The 21,187-nt window shown below is 38.3% G+C and overlaps 1 protein-coding gene across 6 annotated transcripts in view; it reads left to right on the plus strand.

Annotated features, from left to right (window-relative positions):
- Positions 1–21,187, plus strand: part of syne1 (spectrin repeat containing, nuclear envelope 1) — a 244,378-nt gene that overhangs the window by 143,813 nt on the left and 79,378 nt on the right. For all 6 annotated transcript variants that reach the window (NM_001127037.2, XM_018093792.2, XM_018093789.2 and 3 more), the window contains exons 64-84: positions 1–165; positions 1,146–1,463; positions 1,620–1,775; positions 2,154–2,324; positions 3,172–3,498; positions 3,894–4,046; positions 4,626–4,793; positions 5,605–5,781; positions 6,580–6,726; positions 7,183–7,308; positions 8,842–9,018; positions 9,460–9,725; positions 10,287–12,447; positions 13,707–14,044; positions 14,351–14,495; positions 14,741–14,959; positions 15,472–15,737; positions 17,003–17,168; positions 17,913–18,068; positions 18,736–18,888; positions 20,955–21,137. In NM_001127037.2, the coding sequence (NP_001120509.2) occupies positions 1–165; positions 1,146–1,463; positions 1,620–1,775; positions 2,154–2,324; positions 3,172–3,498; positions 3,894–4,046; positions 4,626–4,793; positions 5,605–5,781; positions 6,580–6,726; positions 7,183–7,308; positions 8,842–9,018; positions 9,460–9,725; positions 10,287–12,447; positions 13,707–14,044; positions 14,351–14,495; positions 14,741–14,959; positions 15,472–15,737; positions 17,003–17,168; positions 17,913–18,068; positions 18,736–18,888; positions 20,955–21,137 (6,138 nt within the window). The remainder of the gene's footprint in view (positions 166–1,145; positions 1,464–1,619; positions 1,776–2,153; positions 2,325–3,171; positions 3,499–3,893; positions 4,047–4,625; positions 4,794–5,604; positions 5,782–6,579; positions 6,727–7,182; positions 7,309–8,841; positions 9,019–9,459; positions 9,726–10,286; positions 12,448–13,706; positions 14,045–14,350; positions 14,496–14,740; positions 14,960–15,471; positions 15,738–17,002; positions 17,169–17,912; positions 18,069–18,735; positions 18,889–20,954; positions 21,138–21,187) is intronic.

Below are 21,187 nucleotides of genomic sequence, written 5' to 3' on the forward strand. Positions count from 1 at the left end.
GAAGCAATTTTTAAAGTGGATAAACTAGTCAGAGCCCACCAGGATTATCAGCAAGGACTTAAAGCTTTTGAAGAATGGCTGCAGCAGGAGAATGAAAAGTTGAATTGCAATATGGATCTTGATGGAGATACTCCAAGGCATGAAATCACACTTCGGGAGTTGCAGGTAATTACAGAAAGTCTTGTATGTATATATATGTTTATATTTTTCACTGTATATCGCTCACAAAACTGCAGTACAATACATTAACAGAACAAACGGGTCAGCAAAATAAAAGATGCATACAAAATACATTTACATTCCATTTACGCTTAGTGCTAAGTATTAAAGGAACAAATGGAAGGAGGCCCCTGCCCTGTAGATCTAAGTGGGTGGGTAACTTACAGAAACAAATATGATGATAATGATATTTGGCGCCATCTAAAAAAATTATGCAGCCTTTTCATGATTTTTAATGTAATAATATGGTTTGAAACAGTTACCTAAGCCTGGCAACGAGCTCTTTTAGAAAAATGTTGTTAGAAACGCAAAAACTAGTTATCAACAAATATCTGATAATATGACATTTCACACAGTAAATATTTGGTCAAAATGTACTTATTGTACATTTCATATTCAATACATTTGGCAAACATCTGCTTAAAGGAGAAGGAAAGGCTAAGTCACTTGGGGGTGCCAAAATGTTAGGCACTCCCAAGTGACTTAGATCGCTTACCTTGTACCCTGGGCTGGTGCCCCTGTACGGAGAGAACAGCACCAGCCCGGGGTAGCAGCGAGCGCTTCCTCCTTCCTTGTCGCACATGCGCAGTAGAGTGAAAAGCCGAACAAGAAAGTCGGCTTTTCACTCTACTGCGCATGCGCCGGCCGAAGGAAGGAGGAAGCACTTCCTACAGGTACCTCGGGTTGGTGCTTTTTTCTCCTAACAGGGGCACCAGCCCAGGGTACAAGGTAAGCGATCTAAGTCACTTGGGGGTGCCTAACATTTTGGCACCCCTAAGTGACTTAGCCTTTCCTTCCCCTTTAATGTAAAAAGTTTTTCCATAAGTCGTAAATTTATATGCCAGTTTATTATTAATACACTGAATAACACAATTTTTGTCCCCTCCTTCCTTAATGATAACTAAAGGTACCTCTCTTATTTGTAGGAGTTACAGGTGCGCTGTGCAGAAGGTCAGGCTTTACTCAATGCAATACTGCACTCTAGAGAGGAAGTTATACCCTTGGGTATTCCACAAATGGAAGAAAGAGAGCTTGAATCCTTGAGGCAGGACTGGCAAGTTTATCAGCAAAGATTGGCAGAAACAAGAAGCCAGCTTAATGCAACCCTAAGCAAGCTGAAGCATATGGAAAGTAAATTCCAAAAGACTGACCAATGGCTAACATCCATAGAGGGAAAGGTCAACATAAGAACAAGTCGTCAGTCAGATAGAGCAACAAAAGAGGCCCAGCTGTACCAAATGAAGGTAAATGTATATATCACTGAATGTCATGTCAAATCCAACTATGCTTGGCTTATCATTTTTAGTCTTTATAAACTTCACTTGAATAGATAAAATGACTGTATATCATTAACAAAAATAATTCTACCTTAATGATTCTAATTCTTGCATATGCTTTAGAAATGGCATGATGAGGTTTTGGTGTACAAGGATGAGGTGGAGGATGTGGGAACACTGGCTCAGCGGGTTTTAGAAGAAGGAAAGAGCAGCAGCAGAGTGGGAAGCCTGGCAACCATGCTCACATCTCGTTACCAAGCCGTCATCCTTCATATCCTGGTAAATGCACAACCAGCACCAGTCTTTCTTTAGAAGACATGCAATATGAAAATTCAGTTTTATCATCAACATATCATTTTCTGGGTGTAAACTTCCTTTTAAAAGAAGGAAATTAAAATGTATTTATCTCACCTCACTGAATGTTTTAAAGGGGCAATGTTCAGTGTCAGATCCACAAATGGATATGGAATATATATATGAAATAATGTGTTATTTGGGGGCTGTTTATAATGTTTTTTAAGTGGTGCAGAAATACAGTTTTCTGCACCACTTTTTACTTTTTTGTACCACCTTTAAGCCACCTCATTTTGGCAGTTGTATTTATTGTATTACTACATTCATTCACTTTTTCCTTATTTTAATAATCTACTTTTTAAGGAACAAATTAAATTTTTGGAAGAAGAGCTCAGATATGCAGAAGAGTCAGAAGTGGCTATCAGATCTTATGCAGACTGGTATGGTGAGGCACGGAGAAAATTCTTAACGCTGACATCAGATATTGGTGTAGTGGATAAAACCACAATGGAGAAGAAAAAAAAGAACTTGGAAGTAAGTGTGCAGGGCTGGTTATTTATATTAAACTGCTATTCATGCAGCGTCTGCACCTCCCTACACTACTGGAACTGACCACTTTGCTCCCATATGCCTGTTGCATAAGGCATTGAGTGCAGGGGCCCCATGTAGTGTCAGTTATGCACCTTTCACCTATAAGTGCACCGTGTGCTTAAAAACAGTGTGATATGCTAGTAAGAGGTGTACATATGGTACCCATGGACAGTCTAAATAGTGTTCTGGTGCCAGCAACTTGTACTACATGCAATGTCAATTTGCAGCACTGGTCTATATTCAGTGCTAATGTGCAGCTGGTAGTATGAGTAAGAACAAGAAATTCTAGCCTGGGTATATCTCCATATTTTGGGTAGGTGTGTGTTGTACAGGACCAAGAGGAGTTGGCCCAGCTGTTAAGTTATTAGCCATTGATGTGGAATCTAATGCTAGAGACCCTAGCTTGATTCCCTTTGGCAACTCCTTGTGACCCTGCTTGTGTCCCAGCATACGTAGCGCTCCTATAATGGTTGTTTTGCTTGCTGTAAAGCACGTTTAATCCCACTGAAAAAAATACTATATATCCTCTGCATATAGTTGTATCTTTTCAGAAAAGCACTGTATAAATGATTCCCTTTTCCCAATTCACGGACCAGATGGGGAAGTTATAAAGTTGCTAAGGATAATATAAAAGTTATAAAAAATAAAGCAAAAGAAGTGATGTAGCTGGTGATTGTAGCATAATTAGAGCTATAAATTATCATTTATTTTTACATACAATGCAATAAACATAACAAACATCTTTTTTGTTCTGTATTTGATGTACATTTTATAACATGTATTTGTTTAGTTTCTGCTGAGTGACATGGATGCGGGCCAGAGTCTGCTGAAATCAGCTCGTGAAAAAGGAGAAAGAGTTCTCAAGTATTTGGAAAGCACAGAGGCAGACCAATTGGAGACGGAGATAAACAGTCACGTGCAAAGGCAGGAAGAACTGACATATTCAATTAGAAGAGAGCATACAGCATTAGAAAAGACTTTCCACCTAGCAAAGGAATTCTCAGACAAATATAGGCAGCAGGCACAATGGCTCTCTGAATTCCAAGCAATTCTGCAGACTTCTGTAGAACCCAAAACAGAACTGTATGAAAAGAAGGCCCAGCTGGCTAAGTACAAGGTAATATACATATCTTTACTTTTGTCTGGGTGTCTAGAATAATAGGGATGATAGCTGTCATTCCAAAGTCATTTATGTCAATGAAGTGTAAAATGATTATCTGTAATATACTTGCGATGTTTTTTAAAAATAAAAATTCATATTAGAAATTACGGTGGTTACGTAATAAAAGCCAATAATTTTGGCCAGGAGCACTAACCCATAGCAACCAATCAGCAGGTAGCATTTACTGGTCACCTTTTTAAAAGCAAACATTATTGGTTACTATGGGTTACTGCTCCCGGGATTTGATACATATTTGTTACATTTGTTACATATGGGGGAAAATTAGTTAGTTATTTTAAAAAAAAGTATATGATAATTGTAAACCCAAACCTGCTTTTTTATTTTCATAGTCAATACAACAGACAGTTTTCTCTCATGAACCATCAATTAAACTGGTCATTGAAAAAGGTGAAGCCTTGATAGGTGTGACCTTTGACAGTACTATAGGAGAAAGAATTCAAAAGCTACAAAAAGACTTTCAGGAGCTGTGCATCTTAGTCAAGGTAAGATTTTTTGGAAACTTTTGTTCTATATACATTATTGTTGTACTTTCCCTTATATTTCAAAATCCCACAAAGAGAAAAGGCTTAAGGATTTTAGCAATTTAAGGCACATTCAGTGTTTTGATCCTTATTTGTAGGCAGAAACAGAACTAAGGGTAGGCAGAAGAGGCACATTCACAGGACACATGCCCCTCTGTATGCTGCCCCCCCCCCCCCCATCCCATGGGTCGTTACTGCATGGGGGAGAGGGAGAGGTTGCTGGTCAGGTTGCTTAGGTGCGTCCGGCTAGCTACTGCCCAGATCTGACTGTGATTCTGATTGTAGGGGCTACTGCCCTGACCACTTTCCATTTATTTGAATGCAAATAGTTTTTGGTCACTTGGTACCCACCATTAGTGCTCTAGGGATTGATTTTGATTGGCCTTACAAAAAAAAAAAAAAAAGACAAAGTAAAAATATTTCCACTGGTTCCTTAACCAGTGGCTGTTACAAAAGAAATGCCGTGAAATATGATATGTTACGTTTTACCAATGACTGCTGAACCTTAGTTTTGTGTTTCTGCCTTTGTGTATGCACAAGACAACTGTAGCAGATCTTGAGGAAAGTGTGAAGGAACATGATGAGTATAACTGTGAACTGCAAGATGTGGAGAAGTGGCTGCTGCAGATGTCCAGCAGGCTAGTGGCACCAGACCTGATGGAAAGTGGCAACTTGGAAATAATAACACAGCAACTGGCAAATCACAAGGTAATGCTGTTTTTGATTTTTGTAAAATAGTATTAGTTTAGATGTATTACTTAAGATTAGTTTATTCTTTTTTCCAAATCCAATATTTTATCATATGTTTGTAACTGGCCTCAGGAAATAAAGAAAACTGTTTTTGAGTGTAAATTAGTATTTCAAAACATACATTCTTTAAATTCATTCATATATCAGTAAAACAGCATACAGCACACTGATCAAATGATCTCTGAGGGAGAACACAGCCCATCACAACATAGTGGCTCAAGGGGAAAAGATGTAAAAAGACAATATTTACTGATATATATATATATATATATAATATTCCAGTTTGGTAAGATTCTTTAATAGGCCACTTATATGATATACATTATTTGTTGTTTAAGTATTAGTTCTGAGGGTATAGATTTCCTTTAAGTGGGGTATCCCTGGAGACTGTGGGTCTCTTTGTGGTTTAGAAAAAACAGTGAATGGTGGGATCCAGTCTGCATATCAGCTATGGTGTAATTTAGTTCAAGTTGGTATTTGTGGTTTCCTTAATGCTCCAGGAGCTACAGCAGGGTGACTGTTATAACTATATTGTTTGGCTGTAACCCTGTATTAAGGTAAATTGGTCAGGATATTTGACCAAATTCTGGACTGCAAATGGGTTCTTTAAGCAAATTAGTCTGTGGTTTATGTGTTATGAAAATAAAATAAAATAATTATATTTAGAATTTCATTTTAAATGCAATGCTTCTTATGTATCCAAGAACAGCACATGTAATCAGTACACTCTAAACAGCATCAGTTTCTCATGAACTTTACATTGTGACAGGCCATGATGGAGGAGATTGCTGGATTTGAGGAGCGCCTGAACAGTCTTAAAAGCAAAGGAGACAAGTTGGTTTTTTATTGTGCGGAACATCTGCAGGCAAAGTTTAAGCAGAGCATACAAGCCCATTTACAGGGGATTAGAGATAGCTACTCAGCCATCTGTAGCACTGTTCAAAGAGTAAGTATTCCTGAAATGTAAACTTTTAAATTTATTGCATAAAACTGAGTCGGTGAGAAAAAAAAACCATATACTATTGTTTTGGGGAAATAAGGCAAGGGCTGTACTCAGAGTTGGGAAACTAGAAAAACATCAAACTTAGGGGGGCATTTACTAATGGTCGTATTTTTTGTTTTTGGCGATTTGGATTTTTTTAGTCACAGAAAAAAAGTTGTGACTTTTTTGAGATGTACTATGCAACAAAACAGCTAAAAATCTGAATCCAACAATTTCACCAACTAAAACTTGTCAAGACCATGTAGAAGTCAATGGCAGAGGTCTCTTTCCTTCCCTGGACAATCTCTATTTGCTTCTAAACTTTAGAGGTTTTCGGATTTTTTAAGTGATTTTTTTTTTGTTGTTGTTTTGCGACTTTTCTGCATGTACTTTTTCTGCATGTACTTTTTCTGCATGTACTTATTCAGTCCAGACTTTTAGTTAATGTCAGACATTCATGGAAATTAGTTTATTGTGTTTTTAAAAAGATAAAAATGAGAAAAGTTAGAGTTGTAGTAAACTGCCCCATCGTTTGTAAGTTAACTTATTGTTAACCTGTTGGCCAGTCTACCTGTTCTCCTTAATGTAGCCCAAACCTGTTGACAGTACTACATAACAGTATATATGTATCATGGTTTAATAGCAGTAGGAGATTGATAATGAAATAATGCCATGTTCCAATATATACAAGCGAAAACAAGAAATCATCTGCTCTCTCTTCTCTTTGCTGTCTAATAATATGGACATATTCATAAATTGCAGGTGTATTTAAGTTTGGAAAATGAACTGCAGAAGCATGTTAGCCACCAGGATACATTGCTGCAATGCCAGGCTTGGTTCTCTGCTGTACAACCTGAGATAAAATTCGGTATTAAGGCTCCGCTCAGTCTGGCTGAAGCAACAAAGCAGGTAATGTGCATCATATAACATATCTAGGCAATGACTTTATATAGCAATTGTAATGTTTACCATGTCATAGTTGATTAAATTATTAATATTAAAATTATTAATTAATTAATATAAGCAGGTTGAAAAAAGACCAAGTCCATCAATTACACACATAGACCCATACTGACCTATCTATACACTCACATACATAAACTATATATACCAACATCACTACTAAATGTAAATTATTTTATCACAATAGCCTTGGATATTAAACTTGTTCAGGAAATCATCCAAGCCCTGCTTAAAGACAAAGAGTCACTTGATAAATATATATTAATTAAAAGTAATAACGGATTCACTTTAAGCAAGAAGTTTCCAATAAGCCTAAACAACTCTCTGTTACATTTTGTAATGCAATGTAACTTTATAAATATAAAGCAAAGATTAAAAAGTGCATTTGATGGGTTTTCTCAGGCAAAGCATTACAGAACTCTACAGGAGCAAGCAAACACCTACTTGGATCTTTTGTGCACTGCGTGTGACTTGTCAGATGTCACTGTGAAGAATGCAGCAATAGATATCCAGCAGACAAAACAGACAGTGAGTGTTTCACTTCCTATATATTTTTTTGTATAGAGTGAGAAACAGGATTGCCATCAGAGATGTAGCACAGTGTATAAGAACTTTATGCCGATCATTTCTTCTTTCTTTTGCGCTTGTGCAGTTCCAGAATATGAATGTAAATCCTTATCAGTGTCTGCTTATTGGGTATAGTTCAGTTTTCAGCAGGGTTGCCTCTACAAATCAATACACCTATAAAAATTTCTGTGTAAAGCAGTCCTGTATAAAGGGATCCCCAACACACCACACCTCTGTTTACTTTCTACAAGCCATTTTATTTGGCTGCCCCTGCTGGTTCCAGCATATCAGTGTGTGAAAATCAGCCAGGCTGTCAGGATCCATGCACCAGTGCAGCAATATTCCCTTTAAGCTGTGCACTCATGCATGCACACACTTATTTTGAGACCAGCGCACACAAGAAATTGTGTTGCGCACAAGGAATTTTGCGTTAAAACGCATAATTTTGTATTGTGCACACCAGTTTTTCTTAAGTGTGCACATTGTTTTAAAAAGTGCACACAAAAATGTTTTTTTGGCGCACACAGCCAAGAAGAAATTAGAGGGAACTTTGCAGGCAGTCATGTTAGACGACATTGGAGGAATACTGCCATCACTTGAAGTGAGCAGTGGGACAGTGAGATGTTCATAGGGCTTATATATCAGGATTATTTAATGTACAACACCTGTAAACAGAAATGAATTTAGTTACCTCTAGACTGTTTTCTATAGGCAGTAAACTATAAAGAGATTTGGTACCTTTAAAGCTAGATATACTGTGCTATTCACTTGGCACAAAATCAGCTAGAAGACATGTCTTGCCTTCCTCCACATGTAATGTATAATTTGTGGCTATGCTTCTAAAAAGAAGAAGAAAGTATCACCAAATGGACTTTTATTTGTATTATAGTTTCAAGCATTCAAAAACCTAAATGCTGCCATATTATAATAAAGTTTGTGTGCTTTAAGGTTTTTATATGCCTCCCCCACCCGAAGAGATTAGGTTTTCTAGAAGCCAATAGAACTGTGCACTTTTGCAAATATGGCATGCAGTCCTGCCACCTTCTGTACCAGCCTGTGGGAAACACTGGGCAGTGAGGGAGGGGGGAATGTGTTTGCTTGTACCGTAAAATGGCCCTGGCTGTTTTATGTGGCCCTTGGTGAGTGTGTCTGACCATACAGCATAATCAATTTCCATTCTCCTCACATAGTAACTAAAAAAAATCGGCCCGCGACTTAGCCTGTGTTTTAAATTTCAGCCCCCTTATGTGATTGAGTTTGACACCCCTGAAATAGAAAATCCCAGGGCCAAATTAGAGGTAGGCATTAAAGGGGCATGCCCAGGGTGCAATGGTGGGGGGCTCTGGGCATGTACCTGTTACATCTGCCTTCCCCTAGTTTCAGTCTTTCTGTAAGTCTGAGGGATTCAGGCTTGCTTGCCTTGGGCACCTTAAACCTTAGGTATGGCACTGGAAAATCCATTCATCTCATTTGATATAAAATGTTCTTTAACAGATTGAGCAAAGGATGATACAGTCCCAGGAACTGACCAGTGGTTGGGAAGAAGTTATGCAAATAAAGGCAGAGCTACAAGCATATTTCCAGGATGCAGGTCAACAGCTGCAAAATATGAAGCGCAGACGGGCTGAGCTGGAGATTAAACTTGCCCAAAATATGGTCTCACAAATGAAGGTACAAAGAAACCATTGCTTAGTCAAGTGTATGCATTTAACCATGTTCATCGTGCATCTGATATAAATCGTTTTTCTGTGGTTAAAGTGAATTTTAATTTGGAATGTTGGCTGAACTGACAAAATTGTTGCAGTTTAGGGTGCAAATGACGCTCATTTACAACCACAAGTGCATCTGAACTCAGATTGAAACATTTGGCACAGTTGCAGCTTCCCACATGGGAAGACTTGGCATTGTTGTTAAAAATCATATCAATTTACTTTTGAAATTGCACTTTTCACCATTCAGTCCCTTTATTTTCCTGTCACAAAAGTAGTAGTTAAAATTTTTGTCATTCCTAATATATGGTGATATACTTAAGGGATCTCGATGATGGGGATTTGAACATCATGGTGATATTGTGAACCTTGTTCTCATGTCTCCAATTTTATATTCCTCCAGGATTTTAATCAGAAACTCCAGTCAAAGCAACACAAGATCACATTTTTAACTGAAAAAGTAAATAAATTAACAAATGGTCAGGAATCACCAGAGCATGTAGAAATTGGACAACTAAGCAATAAATGGTTAGATTTCTGCTTTCAAGCAAACAATCTTCTACTACAGAGGGAGGAGGATCTTCAGAGGACACGAGATTACCATGAACGTTTGAACATAGTAGATGTTTTCCTTGAGAAGCTTGCCACAGAGTGGGATAACTTGGCCAGGTAAAATTCAGGGGCATAGCTATAGAGCAAGCAGACCCTGCTGTTGCTACGTGGCTTTAGAGGTATAAAGGGGCTCAATGTGGCACTGACTGTTTCATGGAAAATGGCTTGTTTCCATAGTTATGGGGGGGCCCTAAAATGATTTTGCTGTGAGGCCCAGTAATTTCTAGTTATCTAGCTATTAGAAATAATTTAATGCCTCTTGCTATTGAACAGAAAGCTTAATTAATACAAATATTTGATTATGTATTATTCATTTTCTAATTGATTTTACTTATATCTTTTAGCTCTTAGGGATAGATTTTTAGTAACATTACTAGTTAAATTGTTCTGTATCCAGGTTCTTAAATGGCTGTAATCGATAATCATCTTATTTAAACCACTGCCCTAAAGGGTAACTATCATGAAAGATAAAATGTAATAAAAGCTTTATTTATAAAGCTTTCTATTCTTCACTATCTCTTTCTCAGCAACTTGTCACTTTTCATCATGCATGAATAATCCATAGCTGTCTTACCAAAATGTTATTGCTATATATATATATCCTCTTTTTTTATATAGATCTGATACTGAGAGTACTGCAACCCATTTGGAAGCCCTGAAAACATTGGTCTCAATTTTGCAAGAGAGAAGGTTTGCTCTTGAGGATCTTAAAGATCAGAAGCAAAAACTGATTGACCACTTGAATATTGATGACAGAGAGTTGGCCAAGGAGCAGACCCGCCATTTTGAGCAACGTTGGACTCAACTAGAGAACCTAGTGAAAAATAAAATTTTGAGTTGTGTTACCACTCTGGAAGAGTTGGGTTTAGTTAACTCCCGTTTACAAGAATTAACAGAATGGGCTGAAGATCAGCAACCAAGTATCTCTGAAGCATTAAAGCAAAGCCCTCCCCCCGAGCTTGCTCAAAACTTGCTCATGGATCACCTTAGTATTTGCAATGAAGTAGAGACCAAGCAGGTGCTCCTAAAAACTTTGATGAAAGACGCTGATAGAATTATGGGTAACTTAGGGCTCAATGAACGACAGCAACTACAAAAGGCCCTAGTGGATTCACAGAATCATATTGACTGTCTTAGTGACTTAGTGAACCAGAGGAAAAAACATTTAAACAAAGCATTGTCTGAAAAAACACAGTTCCTTATGGCAGCTTACCAAACATTAAACCAAATCTATCAACACGAAAAGAAAGTTACATTACAGGAGCACATTTGTCTGTTTCCAGATGATGTCAACAAGCAGATTAGATCTTGTAAAAATGCCCAAGCTAGTTTAAAGGCTCCTCAGAGTGATATAAACGCCCTCTGGAATCAGGGCAGAGACCTGATGAAAGATGCAACTGAGCAGGAGAAATCCGAAGTGTTAGGAAAGCTACAGGAGATTCAAAATGCCTATGAGAGTGCCTTACAGAAATGCGGCCAAAGATTAATTGAACTGGAGAAAAGTTTTGTATCTAGGAAGTATTTTAAGGAAGATTTAGATAAAGCATGCCACTGGATAAAGCAAGCAGATGTTTTAACATACCCAGAAATAAATTTAATGAATGATGATACAGAACTACTTGCACTGCTATCTAGATATCAGCAAATACTTGAACAGGCTCCAGAATATGAAAACCTTTTGTTATCTCTTCAAAGAACTGGACAAGAAATCCTGCCATCACTTGATGAAGTTGACCATTCTTATCTCCAAGAAAAACATAATTCTTTACCACAGCAATTTAACTGTGTTGTTGGATTAGCCAAAGAAAAGCTTACTAAGGTTCAAGAAGCCATCTACAATCGTAAAGAATATGCATCCTTGATTGATTTGACAAGTAAAGCTGTAAAAGAATTAGAAGAAAACTTTATACTCATAGATAAAGTTCCATCAAGGATTTCAGCTGAAGAAGTAGCATCCCTACAACATGATTTTACTTCACTTTTAAATGAAGTATTGTCACTAGGTACAGCAATTAATGAACTTAATCAAAAAAAGGAAATTTTCAGAAGTAGTGGTCAACCGTGGCTACCAGAAGACATGTTGCAGCTTACTTCACAGTATTATAAACTAAAAAGGGTGATAGAGCAGAAGGTTAGTAACCTGGAAGACATGACAGACGCATACTGGAAACATGAGGATCTGTGCTCCAAGCTAAATATGAAATTTGAGACTTTGAGCAAGGAATTAGAGCAAGTTAACAATGAAACACTTCCTGCAGAAGACAAGCTAAAAAGCTATCGTTCATTGGCAGCCAACCTGAAGGATGCTGGAGTTCTTCATAGACATGTAGTTGAGCACCTAGAGGAGCTTTCTCCGATGCTTGAGCATGCAGCCTATGAGAAAGAAGATCTTCAGATTAAACAGTGGCAAGAACAGCTGAAATCCTGGCATCTTGTCATGAAAGAGAGAATGGGAGAATGTGAAAATAGATTAGTGCAGAGTATTGACTTTCAAATTGAAATTAGTCGTACTCTTGAGTGGCTAAGACACTTAAAGGTTGAACTTCATGAACCTGTGGTTTTGGATGGAAAACTTGAAAATATACAGGAAGAAATAAGGAAACTCCAACTCCAACAAGAGGAAACTGTATCTAGACTGAGAATAATAAATGCCTTGGGCGTTCGTGAAAAGAAAAAGTATCTGAAAGCTAAAGAATGTGTTCCTGTAGATCTCGAGACAAGCATCAACAGCCTTTCAAAGCTTGAAGAGGAAGTCCAAGATGCCATAAATATGAAACAGGTATGTGGATTTTTTCTTATCCTAACACACTATTTTTATTTTTTACCATAGTGTCCAAAACTTTAGGTGTGGGGGTTTAAAACATACACAAAAACATTTACTGTAGTAATTATTAACACATATTTATAAAGCACCAATATAATCTGCATTACTGGCTCATTAGACTATCCTGAAGACAGCAAGATGTTTGTATTCATACAGTCCAAAAAATACTAGCAAGTTCTGGTATTCATCAACTTTATACCTTTATTGGTGAAATATTGCAAAAATGAAATACAAATTTAAAATAAGCTTTTACTCATGGAAAAATTTAATTCTCTAAATACAATTAACTGAAATATTGATTTCAATTGAAATAATCAAGCTATGTTCTCTATGCAGCTTGCATGCAAAGTTGGTTACTTGGAAAGACAGCTCTAATACATTGTGTAGTCAATGTGAAATCCTCCAGCACCCTAAACTATGGGGCATATTTATTATGCTGTGTAAAAAACAGCGAGAAAATTCGCCACACATCGCCAGGCTTCGCCATGTAAAAACGGCATAATTTTTTTAAGCATTTTTTCTTCCACCGGAAATTATGGAAAATGATGGCGTAATATCCGGCTTTCAGACGCCGATCTTTTCCATTTATTTTACACAGCTTTTTACTCCGTTTTTTCAGCGAATTAGTTTTACACAGCATGATAAATACGCCCCTAAGTGTAAGCAGACAGATGTGATATGTGCCTAGCATCTCCCCACCGGTGCACCCTAGGCATATAGTATGCCTAAGCTTAGGTCCAGTTCTGATAAAACCAATGATATGTTTGACCTAACTGTCTAATCAAATACTGACTCCTGCATAAAGGTAGACAGATTGCTGAGAAGGCGAATTGTATTTTAATGAATTATAGCTAAAAGTTTCTAATTTCCATGTGACAAAGCTTATATTATTTTTTTTAAAGATAGTTACACTTTAGAGTCAAATTAATTACTAGTTATAAATTCTTAGATATACATTAGGCATTATTTATCAACATTGGGAAAATTTGCCCATGGGCAGTAAGCCATGGCATCCAATTAAATTGGTACAATTATTGTTCTACTTGCAAATGGCTAAAAAAAAGATGCTGATTGGTTGCTATGGGTAACTGTCCACGGTCAAATTTACCCAGTGTTTTATAGTGATAAATGAGCCCCACTATGTATTCAAAGTCAAATGTCTTTAGCTGTGTTTTTGGTGATTACATTTATGTAAGTTAAACTTTATTTTACAGACTGCACTGGATAAAATGTACAGTACTAGCCATCGATACCACAAAGTGCTGCAGAGTTCTTTGGACTGGCTGAAAGATGCCCAAGAATTGTTACAACAGATAACTAGTGGCGTGGATGTAGAAATGGCTGAGGAAAGCTTAAAAAGTGTAATGGAGTTTATTAGTACAGAAAATAAATTTAATGGACATGTGGATGAGCTGCATATTCTGGTGTCAGAACTGGAGGATTTTGTTCAAAAATCAGCACAGGATCAGTTAAAACAAAGTGTAGCTACTCAGAAGACAAAAGGCAAAGACACAAAGGAGCAAATTAAAGCTGAATTAGATCTACTGAAAAGGTACAGTGGTTTCCTTGTAGAGAATGTGATTACATAATGCATACAACTGGGCAGATTTAAAATTTTGTATATGGTGCATTGGCAGCTTCCTTAATTATTCCCCATAGCCTTCTATGGGAGTCAGTATCTCAGACATAAACATAGATTTATGCAGATGCTTCATGCCAGTTAAAAGAGAAGAGTATAATATTACTACTAAGCCCAATTGTGTTTTGCCATTGAATGTGCTCTCTTAATCTAGTATTAGTATTAATCTAAAGTATTTCTCCATTCTTTTTTATTGATGCTATTGTATTTCCCTGAAAGATTCACAGCACAGTGGCACTCATATCAGGAGGAAAGACAAGCTGTTATAATGGCTTTAAATGAAGTTGAGATAAAGTTATCCAGGTTTTCTGTCATCAAAGATGTTTCTGGGCTGAAGGCAGAAGAGAAGCTTTTAAACCACAAGGTGAATTCATAAACATCTTCATTAAGTCTTAAAACGCTTGCAGTTCTTTTTCTTGCATGTATTTATAAAATAAGGTGGCAATATGCAGGTTATGGGATTTCTAATATGAATTTAATTATAAGAGGTAGATGGTGATTTACATCTTTCATCATACATATTATGAAATTATCATCTGCAATTAATACACTGCGCCAAATAATACAATACGTCAAAGGCAATGTTTATTGTGGTTTCCTGTTTTTCAGTCTCTGGTGTCTCTGGTAAATTCTTTTCATGAGAAGATCACAGCATTAGAGGAAAAAGCTGCTGTGATTGAGAAGTTGGGGAATGATGCCAGCAAAGCTACTGTATGTAAGTCAATGACAACAGTGTGGCAGAGATGGACCAGGCTGCGTAGCACAGCAAGAGAACAGGAACAGGTATTGGAGGAGACGGTGCAGGAATGGAAAGACCTAAATGACAAGGTGAATCTAATTATTATTATTATAAAAATAAGTATATCAACAGAAATATCATAATTAAAGCCTTTTAAACCATTAGGTATTTGTATTGTTTCCATAACTAACCCTGCTGTACTTCATGGGTACAAAAACAAAGTGCAAACAAATTGACACAATTTGCCATATTTCTTTACAATAATGCAAATTCCGGCATAATTGCACCCACTCAGTCAAATGCAAAATGTTGTGCTAATTAGTTGTAATTTTAAATTCTTGTGAGCACAGCTTGTGTCTGCAATCTGCAAGGTTAGGGAAGGCAGATGGGTGTGAAGTAGACATTGTAGATGGGTATGCTGTAAGCATCAGTTTGTCTGCAGTTTTCATGTATGGCTCTGAATCTGTGCACAGTTCAGATTTCAAATATATAGTTTTTACTGGTAATTAAAGTGGTAGTTCTTATCCTTGTTCATTTTTGCTATGTAGTGTTTTTGAAAAATAAATGTCATTATGTGTACTTACTTAATGTGTTTTCCCAGATTCATCAATCTACTTTAATGATTGATAAACTTCAAGAGAAACTACCAGAAAACTTCACTGAAAAGGCCTCCAAGGCTGAGCTGGTTGAGCTGCTGGAAAATCATGAAGCTTTTAGTCGAGAATTAGAACAAGAGCAGACAGCCATTACTATGCTACGACAACATGCTATTAATGGGGTGCTAAGGGGTGCAGAAACTGAGTCGGTCTCCCTAGAAGATACGCCAGTAATGCAAGAAATCAAAGCAATGCAGGATAGATGTGCAAAGTATGTAAAAAATACCCAATATAATCCACAGTTTATTACTTACTGCTACAGTATGAATTTATCTGAGGATGCTATGGTTGTGGGTTCCTGTTATCATGTGACCACACTTTAAGTCTTTTCAGCTGGTGCTTTATCTTGACTTCTATACAAGTAGACCACACTCACTTCTGTACAGGTATGGGAGCTGTACTCCATAATTTATAGCACCATGCCTTAAGGCCAAAATACTAAACAGGGCTAGTAGCATTGTTATTCTATCAGCATGTCATGTATAAGGAAGTGACTTGTTATTACAGATATATAACAAAGCAGCCATGAATTAAGAATAGCTTAGTTCATTATGACTATATGGGAAATGTCAGTGACATATTTTGGAGCTTTCTTGATAATGAGTTCACAGATAATAGTTTCCACACCTGTAAAAGTTTTAGTGATTTTACAGTGAGATCTAAAAGATGATTATGGTGGGTCTTGACTTTCAGTGAATTGAAGCTTTTAGATGAGATTGAATTTGCTGGGAAATATGGTCTAGATCCACAACTGTGGCCATGTGAGTAATGTATGCATTGTAAGAATGAAGAAAAAATAGAGAGAACACAAAGGCCACAAACAGTTGTACATCTTAGGTGAAAAACTAATGTTGCATGTTGGTTAACAACAACATTGTTTCCACTATAACATAAAAAAAACACTGTATAAATCATATTATTGTTTATTTTTGGTGCCAGAGCGAGGGTTGCTAGAAGCCTCAGAAAACAGCAAAGAGACATTGACTATTTGCACATTTGCACAGTGTGCAAAATGCATAAAAAGAACCCATTGTGCCCTTTTTTGCTCTTTGCATGCTGCATTCAGATTTGCAAAATAAGGCCTATATAACTAATCAATTTAAAATGTTAGAACAAATTGCCTGTCTTTGGCTTATGCCACAGTAGCATAGTTAGCGTATTCTTGGCAAGCTTGAAAATCCTCCAACCTGTGCCTGCAACCAATTGCATTAAATACGCACGGGTGCAGGCACATGTAGCCAATATCCACCGAAAATGCAAAGTCTCGCTTTTTTTGGCGGATATCGGCTACATGTGCCTGCACCCGAGCATATTCAATGCTGTCTGGTGCAGGCACAAGTAGGAGGATTTTTAAGCGTATGTAGCGTATCCTACTTGTGGCATTAGCCTTATGAATTCCACTGAAACAGTTCAACACACAAACTGTATGCTTGTGCACAAAAAAATAATTGTTTTGTTTTGCTAAACTCACTTTAGCATGCAACAGAAAGTGAAAAAAAGTAAGAAGCTTGTAGAACAGGAACTGAAGGAGCGAGAAGATGTTGAAAAGGAACTAAATGCCGTGAAGACCTGGATAGAAGAAACCAAAGACAGTTTACTGAATCCTTCTTCTGAGGGAGACGAATATTTACAGGAACTGAAGGTTTAGTATATTCTTTGGTTTGTGTTTATTTTCTGCAGTTTATCTAGAACAGGAAAAAAAAAATCAGTTAGTCAGACAGTGTGTGTAAGAATTTTATTTCAAAGTTAAATTTTATCTCACAATTAATTATTAAGTTTGCAACTCTGCAGCAGGGTGTCAATGTTCTTACTGAGGCATTATGTGCCTTTCTTAGGGCCACCAAGAAATGTTTTCAAGATCCAAACCCTGAATTTTCTGCTGCCCCTTTTGCCTGAGGCTTTCCAAAATCGCCGCCACCGTCTCTCACCCCCCACACTTACAATTTTTGTGCTCCTACAGGGGTAAAGAGGGGCTTTGGAACCAAAATTCCAGTTTTAAACTAACCAGAAATTAGGCTTTTAAAACTACTGGTACCCTGGTACCCCAGTGCACTGCCGCCTAATGTTTCTTAACTTACCTTATGGCAGGAGCACCCTATGACATCAACATATAAAATACAGTTGTACCCACATTGTTAGTTCCACATTTATGGGTTGCCTCTTGATCTGTGCCTGACCACATGTTTACAGGCAACACTTGGAGCAGAAAGATCTATGAGACCTAGAACTGAAAGACTTAATGGAGATAAGATGTTTTATTAATGTGGTAAAATATATATGTAGAGAGTATCAGCACATGATAGAGCCCCTTTATCCAGTGGCCTCTCTCTCCATTTTTGAGTACATGCACAGTAAAAAAAATACATTTTCATTTTTCTTTCTATAGATTCTCCAAGAAGAATTAAATTCTCAACGTCATAAAGTGGAGAAACTCTCTGATGAGCAGCAGAGTAAATATTTGGAGATGTACACCATATTGCCTTCTGAGCTCTCCCTGCTGCTTGCTGAAGTGGCATTAGCACTTGGGACCATTAATGAAGAGGTAAACTTAAATTGCAATAGGCATGGTAATATAATAGTGATCAATTTACTTCCTAAATATGGGCCATTTTTACTGAAGCAATAAGCATTCAAAGAGATTGGCCAAATTCAGTAAAATATTATATATTGTATTTTCTGCTAATAGATATGCATTTCTGGCCTAGAAATATGGCTGTTTTGCAGTTTTTTGCAAAAGGTTCAAACCAGGGTACAAAGGGCAAAAAATGGCAGATTGCCTGTATAATTTGCACTTTGCACACCACCTACCTGCTTGTTATTGCCCACTACAGTGTTAGAGCAAAGCGGGGCACACCATAGCTGGATTTGGGCTAATTAAAATTCCAAAAAAGTTTCAGTTAGCTGACCACATGCCTAGTATTTGTTGGAATAGAGAATTTTTAGTCATGAATTTGACCCTTTTTGTTGTCAGTGTATCCAGGTGTTCTCGCTGCATAAAAGTCTGGGGAGCAGAAGGTTTGCTTCTTTCATATATTATTTCTCCATTATAATTATCTGTGCTCTGTTTTAGCCCAGCTACAGTCTCAATGAAGCCAGACTTTGCAATCTCCTAGCAGAGAGCTCAGTTTCCCCTGCTAAGTAAATTCTTGCCCAGTGTTGCAATTACTAATGACAATGTGATATCTTATTCTCTGCTTGTAACAATCTAGATCCAAGCAAGGCAAAGAGAAGCTCTGCATAACCAGGCACTGCACCGTGGCTTCAGCCAACAAATTAAGGATATGGAAGAAGAGCTGAAAGCAATTTTAAAAAAACTAAAAGAAAAAACAAGTAATCTACCCTGTGCGAAAAACGATCACAAAGTGAGTCTTGCTTTGTTTCACAGCATATTTGTACAGTAAGGTTTACAGTTTATGTGAAAAATGTGGGATAATTGTATTTTTTACAAAAATCTCTGATTACAAAAAGTGTAAATTATTTTAGCATCTCCTTAAAGGGAAGCTAAGTCATATTTCTAAGTTGTTTTACATTCTCTTTACTTTCAATAAATGCTAATATTGCAGTGCAGTATTCTACACACACAGTCTTATTAACCTGAATAATGTTGACTATATGAAGGGAACCAATACTATTCTTTAAACCATTATGCCCACCCTAAGGGAGGAGTCATATTGATTGCAGTTATTCTGTCGAAATTGAAAAAATCTTCTGCAGTTCTCTGGATCCATGACTTATATACTTAGATATAAAAGGAATGCATGGAACACATGCTCTGTATCTATTTGCAGGTCTGGACTGGGATTCAAAATAGGCCCTGGCATTTTAACTACAAAGAGGCCCAAACAGCAGCCCCCCCCCCCGCCAGTCCATTATACATACCTCCCAACATTTGAAAAATGAAAAGAGGGACAAAAAGACTTGGCGCGCGCACATTTTTTGGCCACGCCCACTTTGTGGCCACGTCCCAATTACCACACCCCATTGTTAAAATAGTGCCCACGATGGCCCAATAGACACCACCCCCATAGACAGTGCCCCCCATACACAGTGCCCCATTTGCCCCCATAAACAGTACCCCCCATAGACAGTGCCCCCAATTGACCCCATAGACCATGCCCTCAATTGCCCCACAGACAGTAGCCCCCATACACAGTGCCCCCATAGAAAGTACCCTCCATACACAATTCCACCATAGAAAGTGCCCCCATACACAGTACCCCCCATACACAGTGCCCCCATACACAGTACCCCCCATACACAGTACCCCCCATACACAGTACCCCCCATACACAGTACCCCCCATACACAGTGCCCCCATACACAGTACCCCCCATACACAGTAGCCCTCCTTACACAGTGCCCCCATACAGTTCCCCCCATACACAGTGCCCCCCATACACAGTGCCCCCCATACACAGTGCCCCCCATACACAGTACCCCCCCATACACAGTACCCCCCCATACACAGAGCCCCCCATACACAGAGCCCCCCATACAAAGAGCCCCCCATACACAGTAGCCCTCCTTACACAGTGCCCCCCCATACACAGTAGCCCTCCTTACACAGTGTCCCCCCATACACAGTACCCCCCATACACAGAGCCCCCCCAATTGCCCCCCATACACAGTACCCCCCCATACACAGAGCCCCCCCAATTGCCCCCATAGAGAGTACCTCCAATAGAAAATTCCCCCATACATAGTGCCCCCCATAGACTTCTTGCGGCTCCTGCTCCTTATTCGGCTCCTCGTACGGCGGCGACAGGTCCTTTTATAAGGTTGCGCCCGTGCGTACGTGTGACGTCACACATACGCACTGGCGCAACCTTATAAAAGGACCTGTCGCCGCCGTACGAGGAGCCGAATAAGAAGCAGGAGCCGCAAGAAGAGATGGAGCCGGAGAGCTCCGCTGTAGCCAGCGCGTTCCTCTGGCCTGGATAATTTAATGAATGTTCTGCATTTCCGTAATGCCCGGACATTCATTGAACAATCCGGGACAGCGGGACGCGAAAAGCGGGACAGTTGGGGGGTATGCATTATATAGTGTATGGTATCTTACAGCAGCCCCTCTGGCATTTGCCAGAATCCACAGAATGCCAGTCCTGGCCTGTCTGTTTGTATAATGAATCACACAAAAAAAGACTTACCAACCTGAACCCAAGCCCCAAGTGGCATAGTCATATTTGAATGTGGATACACCTTTGCACAATTTTTCATGCTCCTTTATAAATAAGACCCTTTTTTTTACACTCCTTCATAAATAAGACCCTTATGGTCTGACCTAATTAAAAAGAAAATCTTGAATTTGACACACCCCTAATGGTGGCAGGCATTTTACAGCATATTTTATATTACTGTTTTAGAAGCTTACTTTTTGCATTACAATGTTTCTGTGAAATAGTGAAATTGTGCTTTCTCCCTAATGCAGAAATTGTGCGAGACATTAGATACCTGTAACATAAAGCTGGTAGAACTGGATGCTGCAGTACAAGATTTTGCTGAGCAGAGTCACTCACAGGCAAAGCAACTGACAGACAAAGTGGGAAAACTCACAGAGCTTCATCAGCAGGCCAGCCAGGAGGCAGAGCATAAGGCAGGCAAACTGAAACAGGTACAGTTACCCACAACAATATGCTATCTGCTTGCTGCTCACTGACTAGA

Source organism: Xenopus tropicalis, chromosome 5, assembly GCF_000004195.4.
Source record: "Xenopus tropicalis strain Nigerian chromosome 5, UCB_Xtro_10.0, whole genome shotgun sequence".
NCBI classification, from domain to species: Eukaryota; Metazoa; Chordata; class Amphibia; order Anura; family Pipidae; genus Xenopus; species Xenopus tropicalis.